We start from the raw sequence: 26,282 nt of genomic DNA, 5'->3' as shown, positions 1-26,282 counted from the left end.
GGGCCTTAGGCAGGTCTGCAACCCCGCCTTTCCCCATTATCACCCAGCATACAGCACTTCCACTGCAGCAAGGGATTCTGGGAAATGACATGCAAATGAGCACACAGTGCCACTTTTTGCTTCAAAAACCATTTTTAACATGGTTCCCTATAGGAGATATATATATATATATATATATATTCACTGCGCTTCTCTAAGGAGCATGCTGCTGGTGAAAGGACTGGACACACGTGTGTGATGGATAGATAGATAGATAGATAGATAGATAGATAGATAGATAGATAGATAGATAGATAGATAGATCTATCATGTGTTGTTGTTCATCTGAGGTTGTATTTACCTAATTTTAAGACCTGCTAAGGAACAGATAATTGTTATGTCCTGATATGTAAAACCATAGAATTCAAAGAGGGTGTACTTTATTTTTCACACCACTGTAGATGTGTGTGTGAATAGTTGTGTGTGTATAGATATACTACAGTGTGTGTAAACACACACACACCTGTATTGCATACTGTATATGTGTGTTATGTTGGGGGTTTCTGAATATAAAGTAGATGGAAAATATTTAGCTATTCTACTGTGCCAGTCCAATTAATTATTTACTCAAGAATGTTTCTTACTTTATTACTTACCCTGAGCAAATCATCTATTCTGCCTTCTTTTTTTTCCAGGTCTTGGTTTTTATTACTTTCTAGGGCTGCTAGTTTCAGCATTGTGAGATCCGTCTAGAAGAAAGAAATTGTTATTTCATACAGACAACAACTTTATTTGTTAAGCCTTTGGTGCCTATGGGGCATGCAGTTGATTGATTTCCATTGCAATGTACAGTACCCAGGCTGTTCCCTCTCTGCATGGTCTAAGAGGTGTCTTTTATTTCAGTCTGTCTACTGGAGTAATGAGCAAAGATTGAAGACCTTAATGTGACATGGCATAATTAGACCATCACACAATCTTCTGTTATAATTGAAATAAAAAATTAAAAAAACATTCAACATCATTTTTTCCACCCCTAATTGTAGAATGTCCTATACCACGTGGTGGCCAACTCCAGTCCTCAGGGACCACCAACATGACAGGTTTTAGGGCTCTACCTGCTTCAGCACAGGTGGCTCAGTCGTTGACTCAGCTACCTGTGTTACCTGTGCTAAAGCAGGGATATCCTTGAAACCTGACCTGTTGGTGGCCCTTGAAGACTAGAGTTGGCCACTCCTGTCCAATACAATTTCCCCCCAGAGGTTAGAAAACATGATCCCAAGACACTGAGAAATTACTGCCCAATTTCCCCTTTACTTACCATGCTCCCTTAACTCCCAACCTATTGTTTGTGGACCGATAGTACCAGACTAATCATAATAATCATATATGCCCCGATTGGCACCATCCCTGTTTTATGAAAGTGTTAAATGCCAAACATACACGCTTTCGTTATTTTCATTTCTAAGCAGTTACAATCTTATCTCACAGGAAAAGCACAGTCATGGCAACAATATCTTTATCAAAAGCCATCTAATAAAAAAAAGCTCAACTCGATCAGAGTTTTTATACAACATGTTATACTGCTCCTTTCCATATGTATAAGGTCTCCGACAGGGAAACGTTTTAGAAAAACAATGATTAACTTGCAGGCAGAAGTTCTTTAGAAACAGTGAGTGTGAGACTGAGTGTGTGCGTTACTTACCTGAATCAATTTATATGACAACTGCTTTGTTTGAGTTAGAAGGTGGTCCCCAAAAGCTAATGCCGTAGGAGAAGGGCTGTTCTGTCGGACCTTAAATACAATGACGCAGAATATTACTAGAATTCTACACGTCTCTCACTGGGTCATTCAATGACTACTGGAAATTTATTTTGTCATGTACAAAATGAGAGAATGTCCGCTCATAGAATAGCATAGAAAAACAGTGCAGGAACAAAGAAGATGCTAGAGCAGGGAATTACATAGGGGTGGGAAGACTGTTTTGGGGAGCAAATATCAATAACAGATTTTACAAGATGTTATAAACAATAATAAAAAAATAAAAAAGAGAGAGACATTATCAAGTCAACATACATTAAAAGGAAACACACTACTTGCTTCCTGGGACATGTTTTGTATTGAGGAAAGTACATCTTAAATTAGCCAATGTATTAGTCGGAGGTCAATTGTAACTGCTGGTGTGACCAAGTACTGACCACTATGTAGATTTATAACCAAAAACGTTCCCAAGGCTTCCTGAACATTGAAGTGAAAAAACAATAACCCCTACACATCCAGAATGTACTTGCACTATAATGGGTAGCAAGACCTTCTGAAAGTAAAGGGGTGAAGTGGGCACATATTACATACACACACATGCACAGGCTGCTATCTAAGCTAGAGGAGAGTCCAGAGTAGGCGACTCACAGAGGATGAAGGTGTGGAATGTGAATGTGAGTTCTGAGGAGACCGGATTGCAGGAGGTAGGCCCCTGACAGGACTGGAACCATTCCCAGCTTGGTACTAAGGAGAAAAACCAGACACAATAAGGTTACAATAAGTACTAAAAGCAATCCCCCACCCCCACCCCCCACTTGTACACAATGCAATAAACATAATACCCATACAATGGTTCATCCACAACTCTTTCAAAGTAGCTAATGGTTAAAGAAACCCACTATTCCGCTTGAAAAAAAACTTGATGTTCAATCAGCAGCACCACTTAGCAAGAGATGCAAAAAAAATAAACTAATTTAATATCCGTCCGTCTATATTGTTTTAGAAGTTAAAACAGCAATGCCTCCTTCCCAACTCCCTCCATCCACTTTTTCTTTTTTTTTTGTTAATATATAAATATGATGTGGGCCCTCAGAACAGAACTGAAATGCTGCTACCTTTACCAGCAAGTATCTCGGAGGGTGTCCCCCAGAGCTTAAAATATAACGTTTCAGCTCTAGGGATTTCTGGTTCACAAACTGTATAAAAAATTAAAAATAATGAATTGCTTTAAGGTATGTTCATTATCACAGACATGAAGGCCTGAAAGTTGTATGCTGAGCAGTACAACAAATACAATTCAAATATAAACATTAAGAAGAAAAAAAATTCTTGTAATGCAGGTCATCAACAAGTTAGTCCAGGGGATGGCATCTCCAGTCCTCAAGGTTCACCATCAGGTCAGGTTTTAAGGATATCCCTGCTTCCGCACAGGTGGCTCAATCAATGGCTCAGTTGTTGACTGAGCCACCTGTGCTGAAGCAGGAATATACCCAATACCCGGTCTGTTGGTGGGGCTTGAGGACTAGAGTTGCCCACCCCTGAGTTAGTCATATCATAAAGAATTGCATTTAGTAGCTCATGATCATTAAAGGTTCAACGCCATCCACCAAATCTTAGACAAAGGAAGTAAATCGATCAGAAAAAACATTTATTTCTGGTCTCTCCATGACAGTGCATCGCCATAGGGTAATAGGGACGCAGAGTTGGAGGTAAGACAATTTAGCTGACCGAATAGGACTAAGGTCACTTCTCTTTCCTATTTTCGCAGTTGTAGGTCTAGTCCAGCTTTGAATATACACGGAGGGAGGAGAAAAAGGACCGACATAGCAGGACAATCCTGAGACAGGAACAAAGCATGGACAGTCATGGTGATTTTCTTGTGCGTCTCCATGACAATGCAGCACCAGAGGGACATCCCAAAATAATCCAATCAAAGGAGAGGGGAGGGATACTTACTGCACCACTGCTTCAAGGACTTGTACCCCATAACTAGCCTCAGCTGAGGCCAATATGTTCAATTTGTATCTGGTATGCCTGATGTATAATCTTCTCCACTTTTGCCGATAAGCACACTATTGCGCTCATATCGCACATTAGAACAGGAGATTTATTAATCCGATTTTTTTTTTTGCTGTGGCAAAAAAAAAAAAAAAAAAAAAAAAAAAAAAAAAAAAAAAGATTGCTTTACTTGTTTATTACCCACCGGTGATGTGCTGAAAATTTTTAAATTGGGTCTGCGTTTTGCCCTGCCTCTTCCCTTGATCTTGCTCAGATTAACCAGTTGTCCAGATATGAAACAACAAATATCAATGTTTGTTTATGACATGCTGAAAGGAATTTTTGTACATACCCATGGAGCTGTCGAGAGACCAAACTGTAAACTGGTATTGAGAGCCCAGGATGAAAAACCAAAGTTATTTCTGATTAGGTCACAAAAACATATATAGGTATGCATCTTTTTCATCTATTGATCAATTAGTCTAGCTCTTATATCATGTTTATCTCTGACTGATTCCACCTTGAGCGGTCTTGTTCTGATGGATTCACTTACATCTTTTAGGCCCAGAACCGGCCTGAATGTGCCTTTTTTATTTTTTAACATGAAGACGTAGAGTAAAAACTCCAACCCTGCTGTTTTTCTGATACTTTCTTGATAACTTTGTTCAGTAAAAAAATCTGAATGCACTCCCATAGTGCAGTATGTTTTTCTGAATCTCTGGGTACTTCTGATGGAAGTAATCTCTTCAAAGGAGGTTGACGATGCGATTCTATTGCATACCACACTGATGTTATTTGGAGACTACAGCGTTCAGTGGGTAATTGCATCCATATCTCCTTGAAGAGAAGAAGCCTGCCTCTCAACCAACCTATTTCCAAGGAGTAGTTGACATTCCTTGAACTGTGGCGACCCTGCCCAGACACTTGCCCAGAAAACCCACATGTTTTACCTGAAAACCTATGTCCTTTGGGGGGCCTGGTGTAAAAAAAAATACTTCTTTAAATTAGAGTGAGCAGCCATTCTTTGTTGTCGAACTTGATGGCTCATTTACCTCCCGAAATTCTGGCGATACTTGCTTTAATTCTGGACCAAAGAGAGGTCTACTGAAGAATAGTATATATACTAGTTTGTACTTTGACGACGCATCTGCGAACCATGGCTTCAGGCTTGGTGCTCTTCTAGCTGCTACTTATAAGGCGGACTATCTTTCCAGCAGCCCGATTGAATCCAAAAGAGATCAACTACAAATTCCAAAAAAGCCATCCCTCAGATTTTTTTGCCAAAAGCGCCGTCTTCAATTACCTCCTGAAGGCTCATGAACCATCGTTCGTGCTAAACAGGTAGTCGCTAAGATTGATCTGGATGCCGTGCCCGCCGTAGTGAACAACTTGAATAGACTCTCCAATTTCAAATCCATCGGGTCCTTAAATGAGGAGGCGCCTTCCAAAGGAATGATAGTTTTCCCAGGTCAGCCTTGCAATTGGTGTGTCTACCCTGGGCAGAGACGCTCAACTGTTATTTTTCTTTTGTATAAATATTTTCTGAAAATGTTTAGAACAGTGTTCTTAATAATGAATACAGACATCAATAAAGAAAGAAGTTCTGACCTGAACTTGACCAGGGTCTGGTTACGAACAGGATGGCATATGCGGCCCGTGGTAGAGTAATTGACTTAGATCACCATGGGCGGCCTACAGGAGGCCCCCAAAAAAACCCTCTGAAATTCAAAACCCAACACGATTGTATCCTACCAGCAAGTGGTGGACAAGCAACTGAAGGAATAGGAGAGGTAACTTTATGCAGTCCCATTTGATCAGCTCATTGGCATCCTACCTCCAACTGGGAGTGGCCTATTACCCTATGGAGATGCATGGTCATCGAGAAGCACAAAAAAAAACCTAACTGTTCCTTTTTAAAGATGGCCAAAAACAGCTGGAAACTAGAGAACAAAATAGGCCGCTGGCTATTGCAGGAACACACAGCCTATTCTCAGCAGCCATACTTCTCCCAAAGCAGTTTCAAAAACTGACATCGTAAACAGTGATTCCCAACCAAACTATACCGAAACCTTGGTGTGGCACAATCCTCAACCAAGTGCATCACATTGATGGACACAGAATAACAAGAAAAAAAAAAGAAAAAAAATTCTATGAACACTAAACTATGTAACAGTATTAGTTAGCAGGGTTCCTACATGGAAACAGGCAACTAAAGAAATACAGGTTTAAAGGGATCATTGGCCGTCTTCCCATATCGGAGATTTTTAAGCTTTATTTTATTTTAATTTTATGTAGCCAATATTTGCCCGGTCTAGGACATTTAGCCGCTGCTCACCTCGCTGCTAGGACACTCAGCCGCCGGCTGCTAAGATAAGTCCCCAACCTTAACCCTTATCCTAAACTCCCCCCCCCCCCCAATACGAATGCAACCCTTTCTTAAAAACCTTTCACTCTAACCGGTAAAAACACCCGACAATTAACCCTTTACCCTTAAACAAACCCCTCTGCCCCAAAACTCGCTTTCTCGTAGAAGCGGCTGGCGGTGGAGGGTCCAGTGGCGGAGCGGCTGCAGCGATGGGACAGCTGTGACCAAATGTCCCATTCTGATATTTGCCTGATTTGCAACTACCAGAAACTAGTGCAAAATTAACTAAAGAACTCAAATGACTGATTAAGATCCCCAAGTTACATTGTCTTTTAGCAGGAGGTTTCGGAGCTTTCTAATCTGTTTAAGGCAGGAGTTGCTCCCTTTCTTACGCACAAATTGCACAGTATTACACGCACAAGAACTTGCATCTTATTTTTACTTGCGCCCTTCTGCCGCTTACCAGAACTTGGGATATTCTGGAGCAACAAACCATCTTCCCATTTGTCAAATGCAGACGCTGGTGTCGGCTCTACACTCGCTTCCTCAACAGGCATTCAAAATCAGAGATTATTCACAGAAATGGAAACTTACCTCAAAATAGTCGCTAATTTTGTGACCACGGCTCACACTATTTTTTCCTAAATAAAAATAAATAAAAAATAAACTCACAGAATGCATGATAACCATTTAAACAAATGTGTATTAGACCGCAGGGCACTTTTTAGGAAGTCACATGTAAGAAACTCTAACAGATTCCCTTTTTCATATGATCACCTTTATGTCCAGTGGTCTGGATAATACGCTCGTTTCATATATTTATGTGATATACATTTTTATACTAACATCTAGTCACAGGAAAAATTCCCCAAACTGGTAAAAACAGGACCAGTGTATGAATCGCCTTCGTATGGAAAGGATGCGGACTCATTTAGTCATAATATTATGTTTAAGGTATATCAGAACTGGGAACTTTTCTCAAAAGAAAAATAGCCATGAACATCTGGCAAGTCAAGGAAAAAAGGGCAACATGGTCATGACATTTATTCACTGGTCCAGCAGCAATGAAGTTGCAGGTAGCCATGTGTGAAATATCCCCTACTTCACAGCACAATGATCAGACAAGAGCAGTGCTGCTGCTGGGAATTAACTGATATACTTTGTATTGTAACTTGGGTGGCACTGTATGGAGAGTATGTATGTATATATGTATAATTCACTATCTGGTGTCCTATATACAGTGCAGTGATATGCAAGAGTTGTATGTTTATGTCTCTTCTCACACGGATTCAGGGCATTCTTGATTCCTCTGTATCCTCCTATTTCTAGTAGCGCTTTGGTTATAAAATCCCCTTCTCCTAAGCATTTAAGACGTCACTGGGAATGAGCATGCATAGTATTTTACTTTTCAGAAAATATAATTAATGGTTTTGAATGGATTTTTATGCACTGATATTACAAAGAACGAATTTGGTTTAGATGGTCTAGACCAGGGGGGCGCAAACTTTTTTCCCTGCGCCCCCCTGCCGGCTGTCCCCTCACTCCCGCGCCCCCCCCCAATCCCAACTTACCCTCGCACCGGCGTAATGACGTCACGTTGCCATAGCAACGTGACGTCACATGACCTCGCAGCGTCATTTTGACGCCGCGTTGCCATGGCGACGCCGGGAGGAAGCCGCCGGAGCCACGGGTAAGTATGGTTTACAAAGGCCCTGCAGCTCCCCCGGCACTTAATTTAAGTGCCTTCGGGAAGCGCGCGGGGCCTCTGTAAACCCCGCGCCCCCCGTCGGCAGTCTCGCCCCCCCCCTGGGGGTCGCGCCCCACAGATTGCGCACCGCTGGTCTAGACCATGGGTGCGCAAACTGGGGGGCGCGATTGTTGCAGAGGCACCACACTTCCCCAAGGCATTTAAATTAAATGCTGGGAGATCGCGCAAGGCCTCTGCAACTTTCCTTACTTTGTCTTCGACGACGTGTTGCCATGGCAATGCTGCGCGTCACATGACGTCAAAGACAAGGTAAGGAGGAGGAGCAGGAAGGGGGGCGCAGACTGAACCACACGTGCTGAACCAGGGATATCCCTAATACCGGACCGGTTGCTGACCCTTGAGGACTGGAGTTGGCCACCCCTGGTCAAGTGCTTTGCAGCCTTTACTGTAGAACACTTTTGTTCTATTACCTTGACTGCTTTCACTCTGATTTTCGGCTTTCCTCTTTCTTCCTCTCGAAGAGTCTGGCTGCTTCTTTTCTGGAGTCTAGAAGCAAAGATCAGGAAACATTACAGTACAGCATAGTATTGGCCAAAACTGTTAAATGATCCCACACACGATCCCAGTCATGATTAGTAAAACTTATTCTATCATTCATTCAGTTTGGGATTAAGTTGTAATACTGGCAGGATACTATGTTTAGGTTCATGTAATAAACATATGTATAAGCAATGAGGGGCATTGAATACATTTTCATATGCCTTTGAAAAGTTCTGAGCTCATAATGGGTGTGGCGCATGTATGACGTCTCCAGGGACAAGTGAAAATAAATTGCGAATTAACCCTTTCACTGCTAGTGGCAGAGTGGCTAAACTTTCATCCACTACATATTACATTTATGGAGTACACATTTTTATGCAACTTATTTTTTTTTCTACACGTTTATTTATAAAAATGTTATAACTTATTGGGCTTAAATGGATTTTTTTTCACTGCATCACAGTTGCTTCGTAGCTATAGAGTAAGACTAGTTCTGTTTATTGATTTCAGTTAGATCTGGTAGCCATATAGGGCAGATTTGTTGGAAATGGTGATTCATCCATGAAGAATGTTCAGCTTTGTCCATTGGAAGAAAACTACAGCGTACAGACCTTTGGAAAACTTACAGGCCTCTCATGTTTTAATGTGAACTGAAAGATACTTGCACTTGGCTGTTTTTTCCTTTTCTTTTTTCAAGGTATTAATAACCTAGATATATCCCATAAAAAAACAGCAGTCATTTCAATTAGGTCTTATTTGGGATTGCACCGTACAAGAGAACAGTGAATGCGCATTGCTGGTACAATAATTTACAAAGCCCACATAAAACTATTATGTATTGTATTTGTTTTCAAAATATATTAGGATCTTTCAGGGAACAGAAGTGACGCTCTTTATGCAAGGAAGACCTAGAACAAATAAACACTGTGTTCCCCATTAAAGGGGCAAAGTGAACACATCTCAGAAACATGTTTAAGGGGTCTTATTTTGGGTAAATGAGACTTTTTTTTTTTTAACACTCAAATCCGACACCTGTAAGTATTTTTATTTAACTTTTTAATTTGGACTTAGGAGGGGTTTGATTTGCTCTGGCTGCTCTGTTGCGGGATGTCACTGTGTTCAGCAAGTGCTTGTACAGCCTGAGTGCCCCTCTCTCGTTAACTTTATTGGTTCTCTGTCAGTATTTTCCTTACCCTTATCAAACAGTTCCCCATTCTGTGGCCCCCACGAAATTCACCTTGCTGACTATGTGGTATTGTACATTTAAAACTGGGCCAGATACTATAGGTATCAAAAGTATTTAAACAGTTGACATGCTTTTCAAAATGCTTACTTATTTGTACACACTCATCTTAAATAAGAGCACTTACTGCTACTTTGAGTTAGATTACACTGTATTGTGAATAGGTAGTGATAGAATAAAGTTTGAAATCTTGTAAACATGATTATTCCATCAAAAATTGGGGAAATAAATAGTACTTTTCTGATGCAGACGAAACACAAAAAGCAAGAACCAAAAGCTACTGATTACGATAGATTTAAATGTCAAGTTTCACTCTATAGTTTGGCTTCCCAAACTGACACATTACATGTATTCTATTTTTTCACTTTGTGGATTAACCATAACTGTATATTTGCAGAAATAGCTGGAATGTTATACATCCAGGAGTTGAATGGAGCTTAATGTTTAATTTAACGTTCAATAGCGTGGCACCAGTCGGTACATATGGCTTTAAGTCTGCTAGATAGGTTTAAAAAAATTACCAACTTAAACCATGCTTCCAAAAACAATATTGGCTTTAGTAGCAGGACCCCGAGGCATAAATTATACCCTTAAAAAGGGAGCCAGACTTATTTATTTATATATTTTTTAAACAAACAGTGTCATGAGAAATCGGGTGCTTCAGGGGTTAATGTAGTTCACCGTTTGTCTTAAAATTACAAGATATTGGGTTTATGACAGGTCAAGAACCTTCCAGGGTCTGTGCAGATCTACAAAGAGAGGGAGGGGAATATCCCTGATTGCCCACAAAACAATTGTATATCATTTTAATTTGTTTAACTAAAGTATGACAATGCCCCCTTACGCAGAGGCGTGTTTTTACTCAAAAAACAGGTGACAGTGATGATGTATGGGACTGATAGAATCTAGAGATTAGGGCATTTGTTTTGCCAGAGATGGGATTCAATTATGGCACTCCTGGCATTTTTATAAACAAGCTACCTTCAAAGGCATTCCTGGAAAGGTTCTACAGAGTGCCACGGGGCGTGACCAACCCGACCGTTCAAAAGCTATGACATATGGATTCTGGGACCTGACACGTACTCTGCATAATAACGTTGAGATATTTGTAATCGTTTTTAGGGAGACTAATACAATGAGGCCAAAACCTTGAGGCAACTCGATATACACGGTCTACAAAAAGTAGCCAGCGACAGATATCCATCTATCACTCAAATTTAGGAGCATGCCAGTCAACATTAGTTTTGTTACATTCAGCAAACTTATCTGAATCTATTGATCTGACTTGTGTGTGTCAAGGATTAGACAAATTAAGATATGAAGTCTTTCATACATGTAGGCACCTTTTAAACATCTTAAGAGAGGTTATCTTTCCAAGTCATAAAACAGTCAACCTAGTAGCCGATTTAAAGCAGGGATGGGCTTATGGTGTTCCCAATGAAGGGAAGTCAGAATAAAAAGCCCTACTTTTCAATTATAGGTTGGAATTCAACAGACTTGTGTTTTGGAAGCAGACACGTGAATTTTCTCTTTCTACGCCAATGACCTCACTGGGGGGAAAACCTATGACATATGGTAAGATACAGTATAAGGCAGTGTTTTTCGACCTGGGTTCCCAGGAACCATAGGGTTCCCCGGGCATTCCTAAAGGATTCTCTGCAATTTTCTGGTAATTTGAAAATTGTATCAAATACAGAAGAATTTACAATGCATCTGATAACAGACGCGCTATTAGAGATGGTTGGAGTTCCTCAGAATTTCACTTACAGTTCCTTAACCAAAAAAAGGTTGGAAAGCACTGGTATAGGGATTTCTGTTTTATCATTTTATTTTAATAAACTGCTCAGCATTGAATGTAATTGTATGTTCTTGTATTGTAATAATGCTTTCTGGAGATATCTTAATATATAAAATCGAATGGTTAGTGAGGTTAGTGCTATCTGCGGTGAATCTGATTGGTCCGTGACTCATTGGCCAAGAGGTACGTCCCACTGTGACATCACCTCCTTCACTCTCACACACTTGCAGTCACACCACACGCCCAGAACCTCTGAGGACTCCTTGGTACACAGTCACCCCCTCACACTCACACACTCAGTGTCACACTCAACACTACACACACTCACACTCAACCCTGTACACACACACACACACTGTCACCCCTGTGTACACACACATTCACAGTCACCCCTGTGAAACAACAACCTGTACACACACACACACACACACACACACTCTCAGCCCTGGTCACCCCTGTGTACACACACACACCCCCTATGCTCACCTCTCCCGGCGCTCCCGCTCCCCTCATCTTCATCCCCGGCGGGGGAACAGGCAGCGGACCTCGCGGCGCCTCATTTCCATCCCCGCGCAGCGGACCCCCTTCCTCCCTCGCGATGCGCCTAAGATGGCGGCGGGGCCGAGTGAGAAGATGTCCCTGTGCACACGCGTGCACATTACACCCCCTCCGCTCACCTCTCCCGGCGCTCCCGCTCCTCTCATCTCCATCCCCGGCGGGGGAACAGGCAGCGGACCTCGCGGCGCCTCATCTCCATCCCCGCGCAGCGGACCCCCTTCCTCCCTCGCGATGCGCCTAAGATGGCGGCGGCGCCGAGTGAGATGTCCCTGTGCACACGCGCGCACATTACACCCCCTCCGCTCACCTCTCCCGGCGCTCCCGCTCCCCTCATCTCCATCCCCGGCGGGGGAAAAGGCAGCGGACCTCGCGGCGCCTCATCTCCATCCCCGCGCAGCGGACCCCCTTCCTCCCTCGCGATGCGCCTAAGATGGCGGCGGCGCCGAGTGAGATGTCCCTGTGCACACGCGCGCACATTACACCCCCTCCGCTCACCTCTCCCGGCGCTCCCGCTCCTTTCATCTCCATCCCCGGCGGGGGAACAGGCAGCGGACCTCGCGGCGCCTGATCTCCATCCCCGGCGGGGGAACAGGCAGCGGACCCCCTTCCTCCCTCGCGATGCGCCTAAGATGGCGGCGGCGCCGAGTCAGAAGATGGCGGCGGCCGGAAGTACTTCCCTCGCGGCGCCGAGTGAGAAGATGGCGGCGGCCTGAAGTACAGGTAGGTGTCGCGTGTGTGTCGCTCTAGGTGACGTGTGTGTGTGTGTGTGACAGTGTGTGTGTGTGACAGTGTGTGTGTGTGACACTGTGTGTGTGTATGTGTGACACTGTGTGTGTGTGACACTGTGTGTGTGTGTGTGTGACACTGTGTGTGTCTCACACTGTGTTGCCTTTCACGCCCCCCCCCCGCCTTTCACGCCCCCCCCCGCCTTTCACGCCCCCCCCCCCGCCTTTCACGCCCCCCCCGCCTTTCACGCCCCCCCCTGCCTTTCACGCCCCCCCCTGCCTTTCACCCCCCCCCCTGCCTTTCACGCCACCCCCCTGCCTTTCACGCCACCCCCCTGCCTTTCACGCCACCCCCCTGCCTTTCACGCCACCCCCCTGCCTTTCACGCCACCCCCCTGCCTTTCACACCACCCCTCACTGCCTCCGGGCAACGCCGGGTATATCAGCTAGTATTATATATAAGACATTGCATGCACAGTGATATATATATATATATCGTATGTAACAGTTACAGGCCAGATTAAAATGAGAGACAGCTTTAGTTTTGAAAGAACTTAGACTGATGGCGGCTGTGAGAGTTTCCGGTAGATTGTTCCAGTTTTGGGGTGCGCGCAAAGAGCAGCGGCCGGATACTTTGTTGAGCCTTGGCACCATGAACAGTCTTTTGGTGTCAGATCACAGATAAGTGCTGCATGTGGTAGGGGTGAGGAGCTCGTTCAGATAAATGGATAGCTTGCCCAAAAAGTATTTAAATGCAAAAACAGGAAAGATTAACTTTGCGCTTAGACTCAAGTGATGACCAATCTAGTTCTTTGAGCATTTTGCAGTGATGTATGTTGTAGTTTCATTGGAGGACAAAACAGCATCTTGAATTGTAGAGGGCATCAACTTTGCTATGGTGGGTTAGGGGTGCTGTGCCATATCCCATGTCCCCATAGTCAATAATTGGAATTAGCCTCTGCTGTGCGATACGCTTTCTGACCAGCAGACTTAGGGAAGATTTGTTCCTATAAAGTACACCTAGTTTGACATAGGTTTTGGATGTCAGTGTATCAATGTGCATCCCAAATAAAAAGGGAGTCAAACCATATGCCCAAGTATTTAAAACTAGGGGCTAGGGTGATATTAGCTTTGGTTCTTATCTGGAGGTTATTCATTGGAAGCTATCAAAATGTAGCTTTGGTCCCAAATACCATTGTTACGATCTTGTCAGTGTTTAAAAACAGTTTGTTTTGGGAAATCCAATTTTCAAGTCTCAAAAAGTCAGATTGAAGTACGTATCCAAGGTCGGATAGGCTAGGGATGTGTGCAAATAAAAAATTGTGTCATATGTATTGAAGCTCCCTTACAAGCTGTAGGAAGATTATTGATGAACACTGAGAAGAGCAGGGGCCCCAGAACAGAGCCTCGCGGGACACACCAGGTGATATCCAAGGTGTTAGAGTTAGAGCCTGAGATAGATACATGTTAGGATCTACCTGAAAGGTAGGAATTAACCCATTTTAAAGCAGGATTACCTATTCCAGAGCACTGTAGTTTGTTTAGCAAGATAACATGATCAATGGTATCAAAAACCTTTGCAAAATCTAGGAATATTGCACCAGTAAATTGTCCCAGATCAATTCCACACTGGATCTTATTGCAACCGGTTTAGGAGGGTAGTTACCATGGAGTGTTTGGGGCGAAAGCCAGATTGGAATTGGCTAGAGACATTTGTCTTGGTATAGTAAATCGCTTAACAGGGAGTGAACACATTTTTCCATGACTTTGGATAGTATTGGGAGAAGAGAGATTGGCCTGTAGTTTGAGACAGTGTTTGTGTCCCCACTTTTGAAAATTGTGACATCTCTGGCAGTTTTCCAGATCTCCAGATCTTAGGGATATAGCCTGCAGACAGAATAGAGTTGACTAGCCACCCTGGTTGCATATCTAAGTCAGGTGCTGTTCGTGACCGAAGGTATTTGGGGACGGATTGAGGGAAGAATATTGTTCATTTGAGGGACCCTTGCGAAGGTGAAAAGTGGGCCAGCTAGAGAGCAGTGTATAAACCCTTGTCCTGTATGCAGGTCAAGAGCTCACAGGTGTGCCGTATACGACAAACAGCTTGATTATAAACTAACAATCTACTGGGAATTAAAGAGAATTATTTTTTGAAAAAACGTATTCTTCTTGATACAAGATAAAGAGTAAAGACAAACATATTAAGGAGCGTGGAAGTAGACATATTAAGTGACCGGGTTACCATTGCACAAACAAATGCAATAATATGTTTAAAAATAAATAAATAAAAAATACATGGCAAACATACCTCTGATTCCTTATCACTTAAAGAACCCAGGCTTCCAAAGCTGTGGTTGGAGCTTTCATTGTTTGTTGAGGCCTGTAGAACAAACAAGTAAAAGAAACATAAATAAGCAAAATCCTTAATGTACAAAGTTTGCAGAGCAAAAAATGTAATAGGCGATGGGGACACTTCTATTGAGTACCAACATACAATCCACCAGAAGTACATAAAGATAATATGTATTTGTATACAATTACTACTTTCAATATTTGAGACGTAAATTCATAGAAAGCTCTTTATTCTTTCTGGTGAATAAGAAGAATCAAACTTGGTTTCCCCAAGCTAAATATATCAAGTCACTATTATTTGCTGGTAAGTAAAAATCTTCAGGAACAGGTTAGTCATTTCCTATTTTATTAAAGGAACACTTGAGCAGATGGAAATTGACCATTTTCCAATTGAGATCAGCTGGCACAAATAAGAAAATAAAATACAATGTAATATGTAGTTACAAAATAAAAACTGTAGACAATAAAAGACATAGGACAGTTCTGATCAGGCAACTAAAACTTTGCCAAGACAGACATCTGATTGCATTATGATCAACCGCCTATGAAATGGTCGGATAGCCCAAACCACACAGTGTCACTGCTGCCGTAGTGAAACAAGACCAGGATTATTGGAGTGGAAATAGGTTCACCAACACAACATACTTACTCTCACTTCAAAAAGTTAGTTACACTTGCCAGGCATATGTTATGATTATTTTTTTTCCTACAATTTACCCCCGTAATTAACTGTAAAAAATAAAAATTTTAAACCGAAAACTTACACCACATTACAGTGAAAAACATTTACTTTTTCGTAATAAACAATGCATTTTTCTAATTTATAATGCCCCAATAACCCTTAACGGTTTGGCTAATTTAAGGGTTCTCAACTCCATTCCTTGTGCCCCCCCCCCCCGGCAGGTTTTCAGGATATCCCTGCTTCAGCACAGGTGGCTCAATCAGCCCCTGCTTCAGCTCCAGTGACTCAGAGGATCAGTCTTTGACAGAGCCACGGATTGAGTCACCTGGGCTGAAGCTGGGATATCCTGAAAACCTGACCTGTTGGGGGGGGGGGGGGTGGTGTGGCTTGAGGACTGCAGTTGAGCCCCACAGGACTAATGGATGATTCCTTCACAAGGAGAAAAAAAAAGGAGGGAGTGGGAGGGTGATGCATTGCCTGGGACACAAACTGATGTTCACATGGAACAGGTTTCCTGTAACACTTACTGCACATAGAAGCGAATAGCGACCGTTATAAAACAAAAACAAACAAAAAAAAGGGTTGCAAAATTAACCATATGGCCAATTCAGCGGATTAAAAAGGAACGGTCATTCGAATATTGATTTTAAAAAAAAGAAAGAAAAAAAAAAGAGTCTGTTTTTTTAAAGAATTCGTTGCAAAAAACAAAGACAAAATTCTTGTTGAACAATCATCACAATCTCTCGACAGGACAGCTCGTCAAACTATAGCAAAAAATCGAAATAAAAACACATTTGAGAAATGTCTAAAGAAAAAAAACAAGTCCAATGATTTCTCATCTGCCTTTATCACTAGATTTAACCAATCTGGAGCTAGGATAAAGGGCATTCTTGAGAAACACTGGGATATTTTGGCCTGTGATCCTAGTCTGAAAGGATACATTCATAAAATACCAAATGCAACTTTTCTGAAAGCAAAGTGTGTTCAAAATAGCTTAGCACCCAGCAAACTTATGGCCATTGATCAAAATGTAGATCACATGAATCACTCAGCCCATAAAAGAGGCAATATTAAATGTGGCCTTACTAGATGTCTCGCTTCCCAATTTTTGCTTACAAATAAAGAATTTGGGTGTCATTCTAGCAGTGAGACCTTTTCAGTAAAAGGAAGTATTTTGCATAGGACTGAATATGTCGTATAGCTAATTAGCTGTGCATGTGGCCTTGGGTGCACCATGCGCCCACTCCATGTCGTATTTTGGAGCATTGACAGAGCATTATTAATGGCGCCCAGACCGTTCCCAAACATTTTGTCAAGGTACACAAAGACATTTCATCCTTGAAAATTATGGGACTCAAATAGGTTCCTCCGTCGGTTTCTGGAGGTGATAGGTTTGGCACCAACTGCCGCCAAGAGACATACTGGATGTCAGGCGGACTGAAAGTGTTTAGACACCAGAAACATTATTTCATTTTCACAGGTCACAGTAGCCTACTTTTTTTTTCTATGATCATTTAATGGTGAATGTATTAGTATTATAGTTCTTTGACACCATTCACTATTTTGTAGATACATACAGTACATACATACATACATCACAGTTCACATTTTCAGTACACCTTTATAGCACATTCACCACAATTCACCATGTTCACAAGCACACAATCACTTAATTGTGGTTTCTTCTCTGGGCACTCTTTTGCCCCGCTGTTGTTGGGTTTATCAAACTCCAGATCCATGGCACAGTGCACCTTTAAAAATTGTATGTCACTATCTTCTTTTCCCACAGCCTCATTTAGTTATAAGTTTTATTTTGTTTGTTGTCCATGAATATACAAACAATTTTAATTTAATTTATGTATTTTAATTTGTTTGTAATAATCTTCCCTATGAGATTTATTTTTATTACATGTAATTTTAGAATTGTCTTGATCAATTTTTAGATTGCTCACATGTTCAACAATTATCTTACCAATTAGGGCGAGAGATATAGATCTATAGATATACTCATGCACAACCTTAATGTATGCCCCAAGGAAGTTGACATCAGCACGATGAAACGCGTAGGGCGTTTTTTCATTGGACACTCCTGCAGCTACGTTATTGCGACACTATGCCTAGTCCCTCCCCCACCATGCAGACCAAGTGGAGTTGCATGTTGCGGCCTGCTTTGTATCCGGAAGCACTGTGGAAATTGAGCTGTGGTGTTCTCCCCTAGTACCAGCTGTGTCCTTGGAGTGCGTCTTGTTGTCCCTGCTGCAGATTCCATCTTGGCTCAGATCATTGGACACAGGACTACATTCTTGCACCTTGGGACTCCAGTAAATGCTTGGCTTGCTGATGCCTACCTGAGATCAGGTTATTCAAACTGCGCATATTTCATCTACACTTGTGAGAGTACCTTTTTACAGATTGAATTACGCTATGGGACATGCGCTTCTGTTTTTTGTTGTGTGCGCGCGAACATACGTATACACACACACACACACACACACACACACACACACACACACACACACACACACACACTTAAGGGGGCAATCCCAGGTAGCTGTTTTTTGTTGTGTGCGCGCGCACATACGCACAGACACAGACACTTAAGGGGGCAATCCCAGATAGCTATACAAAAACACTTTTTGTAAACAATTGAACAAATCGAATGGGTTTCCTTAAAGTAATGTAACAATGCTGAAAGCAAAGATTTGACCTCTGGAAATAAATGACAATTCTCAAATAACCCTGCCCTTACCAGGGAACCAATAACGTCACGGGGAGGTGGGGACAGGGGGACTTTGGCTGTACAAGCACTAGCACAGGGGTGGCCAACTCCAATCCTCAAGAGTCACCAACAGGTCATGTTTTAAGCATATCCCTGCTTCAGCACAATCAGTAGCTCAGTCTTTGACTAAGCCACCTGTGCTGCAGCAGGCACATCCTAAAAACTGCCCTGGGATGATCGTTGAGGACTGGAGTTGGCTAACCTTGACCCAGCTGATCATAGTGACATCATACAAAAGGGACAACCCACAGGAAGTCAAACCCCTCCCAAGTCTTGGCTCATCACAATCACAAACTTGAAAATTTATTTTAAAATAATTCTAGGAGCCAAATGTTGGTTTAAAAAATAAATAAATAAACGAGGCGATGAGCCAGATGCAACCCCATTAACCTAGTTGCTGACATTAATACACTTTGGTCCTGGCAAGGATTGCCCCCTTACGTACCACAGGTAGGATCGTCCTTTTAAAGGGGCAATCCCTTCGAAGGCCATGTTTAAGGGGTCTCATCTGAGTAAACCATATCCTTTTTATCCAAATCTGACTGAATGACGTTAGACTTGGAGGGTTTGATTTTCTCTGGCTGTTCCCTCCTGTATGATGTCACTGTGTGATCAGCAAGTATTTGTACAGCCAGAGCGCCCACTCCTCACATCCCCTCATCTTTGTTGGTTCTCTGCCGAGGACAGGGCAGGATAGGGGTAAAGAAAAACATTTGATTAACAAACATTCAGAAAGATACTTAACTTGCAACTCATGTCTAAATACAGTACTTGAAAGCAGCCAAACCTTTGATTTTAGCATTGTTAGATTTGGTTAAGAAATACATGTTTTCTGTCCAATTTGATTGCACCTTTAAGCATTTCTTAAATCATCAAATATGAATAGATTTTAGCCTTGTGTGCCCCTGTGCCATTATGGCAGAAGATCCAGCATGCATAAACAGACGTGTGCCATTCCAGGACATGTCCCAAGTTAATTCTGCGATGTTAGCACCTATTTGACAATGTATGCACGTTGTAATATACACAGAGCAGGAATGAGTAGAGACACGGTTTCGACTTCAGCGATGGCCAATACTTTCTCATATGCGGGACATATGGAACAGGGAACATATGGGAACAGGGAACATATGAAGCTTTCAACACCTGGGTGTGTTATTAAACTAGCGCTCAGACTCCGATAATAGATTCACCAGTCAAGCACTTTATGGTGCTGTGTTGATTGTATTCCAAATTGATTATACAGAGCAATAGGTGGGTGCAATTATTTGGCAACATATTACAATGGTTGCAATAGCATGGTTCAATTTTTGTGCGTGTTAACTGCATTGTCAAATCCCCTCCCCCCCACACCCCATTAACCGATCTGGCAGCCAAGCTGTTAATACCAACTGCTGTTGTATGTCTGTGGATAATGACAGAGCCTGCCTAGGAAACTTGTGCTGAATGCATCAAACTTGAGAGGCACTTGTTACATTCGTGCAACCCTTAAACAGAAAGATATAAATTACTCAGGGGCTGTGTGGCATTAATGAGGGCCCCTGGGATACTCCTTTTGCTCAAAATGGGTCTCATGAATGGAGAGGACCAGCTGGCATCCTATTCTGACTGATTTATTATGTGTCCAGAAGACCTTGTGCATTATGGCCCCTTCCCACATAAGATTAGACAGCGCTAAAGGGGGAAGCAGTAACACTGTCTCTAACACGTCAACTATTTGTTTCAAGCAGCAATCCCCCCCTACGTTCTTTGTAGAATCGGTACTGGGTGTCCCAGGGGGCAGACTCGCACTAGTTTTAGATCAAGGGTTCCGGAGATATTTACCTTTATATATCCCTTTTGGAAAAGGTGCATGGTGGCCATCAAAGCCCGACTCCTATGAGCCAATAGGAAGCCACAGTGTCAGATTTGACATTGAAACTTCCCACTGGATGACCCCGGCAGCCATCTCTGATTTCACTGATCTGGTGCCCAAAAATAAATAAAACCTCTCAGGAATGGTACAATAAATGTGTCTTTACTAGCTCAACATTTCAGCATCTGAAAGTGTGTGTGTATACACACCCCACACACACCCCGACAGAACTTCCTGGAAAAAAGCATAAGGGGGGCACCAAAAATGCTTCTTAGAACTTTACAATAACATATGTTTTGTTTTTTGAACAGTATCATAATGTATCTAGGGTTAACCCCCATATAATTTAATTTAAATATTTCTCAAAAGAGAAAGCTAAGAAAGGATGTAAATCAGAAATATTTCCCTGCTCTGATCATTTCACCCCTTTGCTGACTGATGGACATAAAATCAAGCTATAAGCATTGCAATCCACTTCGATTCAGGCTCCACTGGCAGCAAAAGGGCCAGGTCTCCCAATTAAATGGGTCAAGGACGTAAAACAGAAATGTGTTGGATACACAATGGTCTTCTGCAGTATGTTTGCAGCTGTTTTAGTAACAGGTTTTTAAAGTCTGGCTGAGTGATTAAGTGGTGCATTTGGCTCTTTGCTTCCCTTGTTTGGTGCTACTGGCTTGGCACATCTCAAACTTGAAATGTAAATCAATAACCGTTTCTTTCACAGAGTGTAAAAACAAGTAAAAAGGTGCTTAGTGGTCAAGGTTTTGAGTCATTTCAGAGATCATTTGTCTAACCCTGAACATCAAGAAACTGGGTACAAGTGAAGAAAAGTCTTGAAATGTACAATAAGTAGCATAATTTTTTTTAAATGTTTCCTTGTTTCTTAGTTGTCCTCCTCCCGCCTGCATTTAAACTGAGCACCAACATACAGAAGTGCGTAATGTTTACTTTTATACGAAGTGTCTATAATAAATTGATACCTTGCATAATTAACGATATAGCCAAAGTTTAAGAAAGGTCTTTTTCTATTCTGTATCTATTCAAGATGTAAGCCTTAATAGTGCATTCACCTTAATCTACATGGTAAAAAGGATGCAATGTAATCACTCACCCATGTACCACCTTCATTATCACTTATAACATTACATTTTACGATTTACAACCTGTAAAAGAGCATTTCATTTTAGGATGAATGCCTGGCTATGAACAGCAATATGACAAAGACCTATATCAGGGGTGGCCAACTCCAGCCCTCAAGGGCCCCCAACAAGTCAGGTTTTAAAGGTATCCCTGCTTCAGCACAGGTAACTCCATCAACAACTGAGCCACTGATTGAGCCTGTGCTGAAGCAGGGATATCCTAAAAACCTGACCTGTTGGTGGCCCTTGAGGACTGGAGTTGGACACCCCCGACATTTATAATATATACTTGTTAGTTAGGAGCTAGTTAAGGGAGACAACTAGATCAGCAAACACAAGAGACCGGATTCACGAAGATCTGTTAAATCAGGAAAAATAAAGATTTATTCACCAAGCTATTTCAAAGAGGGTCTTAACCCTTACCTCCCCGGGGCACCTGCCCCGTCACCCTTCCCATCATCTAGAATTGTAGATGAATGACGACCAGCCCTATTAACCAAAACTGGTTAATAGAGCTACAAGGCAATGTTAACCAAGATTGAAGATGGCTTATGAAGGCAAACTGATGGCATCACATTGCTGTAGAGACCATGGATTCGGCTGCTGTTTTTAATTTGTATGTTGCCTTTTCACCTCTCCCTCACTTTGTTTTTTGTTGTTGTTTTTTTCCATCTCTAGCCCATCAAGGGGTGAAAACTTGACCGTTTAAACTTTCCGCGATTTATTTTTTTCTGTGGGGCATCTGCACACATTCGGTTATCACAATTACTTACAGGGGGTAATTGACCCTGAAGACCTTTGAAGAGCTCAACATGGATTGTTTCGTTTGGGCAAGATGAGTTAACCCATGGTTTGCTGTAGTGGTTAGTAAGGAATTGCTAAGCCATGCCTTTTCTAGCCTCTTGGTATACAAGGAGGGTAGATAATATATACCCAATATTATACTAACTAGTTGCCAACTAGCCACTGGTTCCCTACCTGATCACGTCAGCTACTAAGGGGTTATGTTACACAGCTGTAAAACTTTTTTTTTTATAATGCTCTTATCCCCTGATGTATGTTTTTTTAACCTCAATTCCCTATTCTAGAGTCTGGATGGGAGTAAGGCCAGGATTAGGCATGAAAAACATAACGTTAATTCGTAGCGTTAAACTTAATAGCCCTTATTGAATTGGAGGAGTGTCATTTAGCCCAGGGGTGCTCATCTTCAATCTTCAAGCCCAGTCCCCCCTCCCCCCCTGGTTTTCAGGATATCCCAGCTTCAGCACAGGTGGCTCAATCAGAGGCTCAGTCTTGTGCTGAAGCTGGGATATCCTGAAAACCTGACCTGTTGGGGAGGGGGAGAGTGTTCTTGAGGGCTGGACTTGAGCACCCCTGACTCAGCTTAATAAACATCTCACCATTATTAGAACAGGAATGAATCCTGGTTAACGGCATATTTAACGTTACAGTAACTTACATAAAGCCAACGAGGCCAACAGAGTTTAGTGATTCTGGGCCTATAAAATTACATTTAAAGAATAATTTATGAAATAGTCAGAAACTTTTTTAAGTCACATATGGGAAAATCCCTTTCTATGTTCTATACATGGACTCTTGCCGCTCCTTGTGATGCAGTAAATTATTTTATTAAGCAGTAAGAGTCAATGTCAAAGAAAGAATGATTTTTTTGATGAAAGAATTAAATAATAACCATGCGGCGATTGATAATTTTGAGAGTACTTTCTTTTTTGTTCTCTTCTGTTTCAGTTTATTTTTGGCAAAGATTACATGTGCCAAATTGTCCAGGATCACTAAGAAACAGATCAAACTACAAAATCTTCCAAGGTTCCCCTTCCTCTAAGGATTTAATAATTAAAAGCAGTCTTTATGGTGTCTTCTCGATGGAAACAACAAGTAATGAACCAGTCTGACAAAGTAATGCACGTGGAACCACAGTGGTGGTTTCTACCGGAATCAATACATTCGCCATTAAAAACAGAACAGTAATACCAGCCCTCTGAGCAAGCTAAAAAGTTTGTAAGTGGAGACTTGTGCTAACACCGACAAAACCAGGAACCAACGAATGTTAACAAGGTTAAAGAGTACATCAAAGCACCAATCCATATTGCTTGCCTTTTACTTTACTATAAATACACAATTCTTTGAATGGGATCCCAGATCTTACCCCCGAGATGGCCACAGTTCTGTTGTTGCAACCTTCCTTGTTACGGTATTCCTGCCCATCAGTACCAGTGAGCCAACCCCTAACAATGACACGTGGCATTCTTACCAGCCACTAAGTATGGGAATATCTGCAGGACCACAGATCTCACAAACTGGTTATGGTAGGGGCGAGAGGGAGTCCTTAAAAGTCGTTTTCAATTTTGATATCACAATACAGATAGATGCAGATTATTACACTAGACCGGAAAAAACATAGGATTTTGAGGGATGTTTTGTTAGAATCCCGTTTCCTGACAATATCATGTAAACAGCAGGCTTATTTGATCTATTGTAGGTTGGTTAGGACAGGGGTGCTCAACTTCAGTCCTCATCCCTCCCCCTCCGCCCACACCCCCCAACAGGTCAGGTTTTCAGGGTATACCAGTTTCAGCACAGATGGCACAATCAAAGGCTCAGCCAATGAGCCACTTGTGCAGAAGCAGGGCTATCCTGAAAACCTGACCTGTTGGGGGGGGGGGGGCTGAGGACAGGAGTTGAGCACCCTTGGGTTAGGAGACTAAATACTTAAGCCACTGAAGAACAGTGTAGAGCAATTGTTTTCTATCTTCTATTCACATGTCCCGCTTTGTGATGTCCAACAGAGAGAGAGAAAAGGGATAATCAGGATGACAATGTTAACAGATCAATGTCGAATTTCAATATATATTTTTTTATCCTAAAATGTATTCATTTATTTTTGCAACTTTGCATTTTTTTCCGTCCTTACATACACCAGCAGATTGGAAATAACAGATGGAAGGTACAGAAGGATTTCATTTAGAAAGTTAATTTTTCACATTAACTATTTTGAATGCACTATTAAACGACTACATTTTCCATTAGATGTAATATTATTAGTTGGATGAACTCAACTGGACAGTGGATCTCACCCACATTACTAAATAAAGTCAGTCTTTACCGTGGAGATCTTTTCACGTACAGAGTTTTCAGAAATACCAACTTTCATGATTTATGGTGGGTAAAAGTAAAAAAAAAAAAAAAATTTTTAAAGTTGCAACAACTCTCCGAGTAGGTTTACTGGGCATGCACTTCAACCCAGGCTGTGCTATGCGGCTGGCATAAGTTTACAGGTGTCCATGTTGAAATAGATTTGAAGCAAAAGGTGACACTGTGTGATCATTTGCATGTAATTTCCCAGAATCCCTGGCTGCAGTGCAAGCACTGCATGATAGGAGATAATGGTGAAAAGTAGGGTTACAGACATGTCTGAGACATGTGAATGTGTTCACAAGTTATATTTGTATTTGCTACAATTCATCAACGTATCCAACAGGTTCCCAATGCTCAACTTTGTCATGCACATTAGACTGGGTTAAGTAACTAAATTTTTCATTCATAACTCATGGCACAGTCTTTAAGTGGTTTTACTTACTTTTGCCCCAACACTGCAGCTTCCGGTGCTTCCAGTGCTGCCACTGACTCCTCCTGTAAATCTGGCCTCCAACAACTCTTGTCGCCTTGGGTCCAAGCTATGGAGTTCCTCCATAGCACCTACAGAATGAATTAGAAGAACTTTAATGCAATCTATGGACCATGTTAACACACTTCTGTGATTTGAACCTTGTATCTAGACATTTATTTAAAAAAATATGCAACACTAATAAGGAGCACTGAAATCTGACTAGTTTCTGCATGGAAATGCAACAATAAACAATTGTTACATCATAAATGGTTCAATGTACACATAAAGCTTCTAGCAGAGAGCAATTTTGTACTCCATGTTTGATGCATACTTCCCTTCCGGTTTTAATTTACCTATTAATTTAAATTAGCCCAAGATCAAAGGCACAAACGTATCATAGGACATTAAAATGTACTAATCGACAGTCAACATCAAGGTTAGCTGCCTTTGGAAGACCACAAAACACAATTACGGTACTTAGAATTTATCACAGTGGCAAATTATATTGCTCAAATCTCCACTCCATCTGAAGTACTCCAGGTGCTATACAAAAGCGGTTATCAACAGAGGACCAAAAGCCATTATTTTTACATAACAATTGTTCTATAGAGACCATTACCCTGGATAAAAACACAGCTAATTACCAAATCACCATTGGTTTCTCGTCTGAGAAAACCATGATTGTATTCCCCAATGTAAATATTGTATATTTTCAAGTATGATTTTTTTTTATCCCGGTGGAAGAGATGTATAACAAGGCATCAGCGGCTCTATATACACTCAATTAGTTGCAATGTTAAATTCAATAACCAATATCTGGATTTAAACCCCAGTCTTTAGAACGCAACCTCTTCTACGTTATTTATAGCGCCTGGGGAATTTGGAAGAAGGGAGGCCAAGGGGTGATATAAGGGCTGCCACCAATCATAGGTCATATGCGCTCTTATTTTAGCTTCAGATTCTAGTTATAATCCTGTGTTCCAATATGTTGCAAGATGCTTCCATGTCACATAGCTTAGCCTCTATCAAGTCATTAGAAATTCTGATCTACAAATCCATATCCTTTTGGAAGCTTGTCAGTACCTGACCATTCATTACATAGTTCACAAGTGTTTTTACTGCATAAAGTGCATCATTAAGCCATTGTAAGCACCAACCACGGCTCCACATTTGA

General features: G+C 41.7%; 1 protein-coding gene across 4 annotated transcripts in view; it reads right to left on the bottom strand.

Annotated features, from left to right (window-relative positions):
- TLK1 (tousled like kinase 1) overlaps positions 1–26,282 on the bottom strand; it is a 114,525-nt gene that overhangs the window by 20,835 nt on the left and 67,408 nt on the right. For 3 of the 4 annotated variants that reach the window (XM_075609085.1, XM_075609089.1, XM_075609088.1), the window contains 7 exons: positions 25,079–25,197; positions 14,982–15,053; positions 8,280–8,355; positions 6,696–6,742; positions 2,387–2,482; positions 1,682–1,771; positions 624–728 (listed from right to left, as the gene is read on the bottom strand). In XM_075609085.1, coding sequence (XP_075465200.1) covers positions 624–728; positions 1,682–1,771; positions 2,387–2,482; positions 6,696–6,742; positions 8,280–8,355; positions 14,982–15,053; positions 25,079–25,197 — 605 coding nt within the window. The remainder of the gene's footprint in view (positions 1–623; positions 729–1,681; positions 1,772–2,386; positions 2,483–6,695; positions 6,743–8,279; positions 8,356–14,981; positions 15,054–25,078; positions 25,198–26,282) is intronic. The other variant, XM_075609086.1, reaches the window with a different exon arrangement.

The sequence above is a fragment of the Ascaphus truei genome, chromosome 7, assembly GCF_040206685.1.
Source record: "Ascaphus truei isolate aAscTru1 chromosome 7, aAscTru1.hap1, whole genome shotgun sequence".
Taxonomy (NCBI): Eukaryota; Metazoa; Chordata; class Amphibia; order Anura; family Ascaphidae; genus Ascaphus; species Ascaphus truei.
The sequence above is the reverse complement of the archived record's forward strand: the minus strand, read 5'-3'. Positions and strand labels throughout refer to the sequence as shown.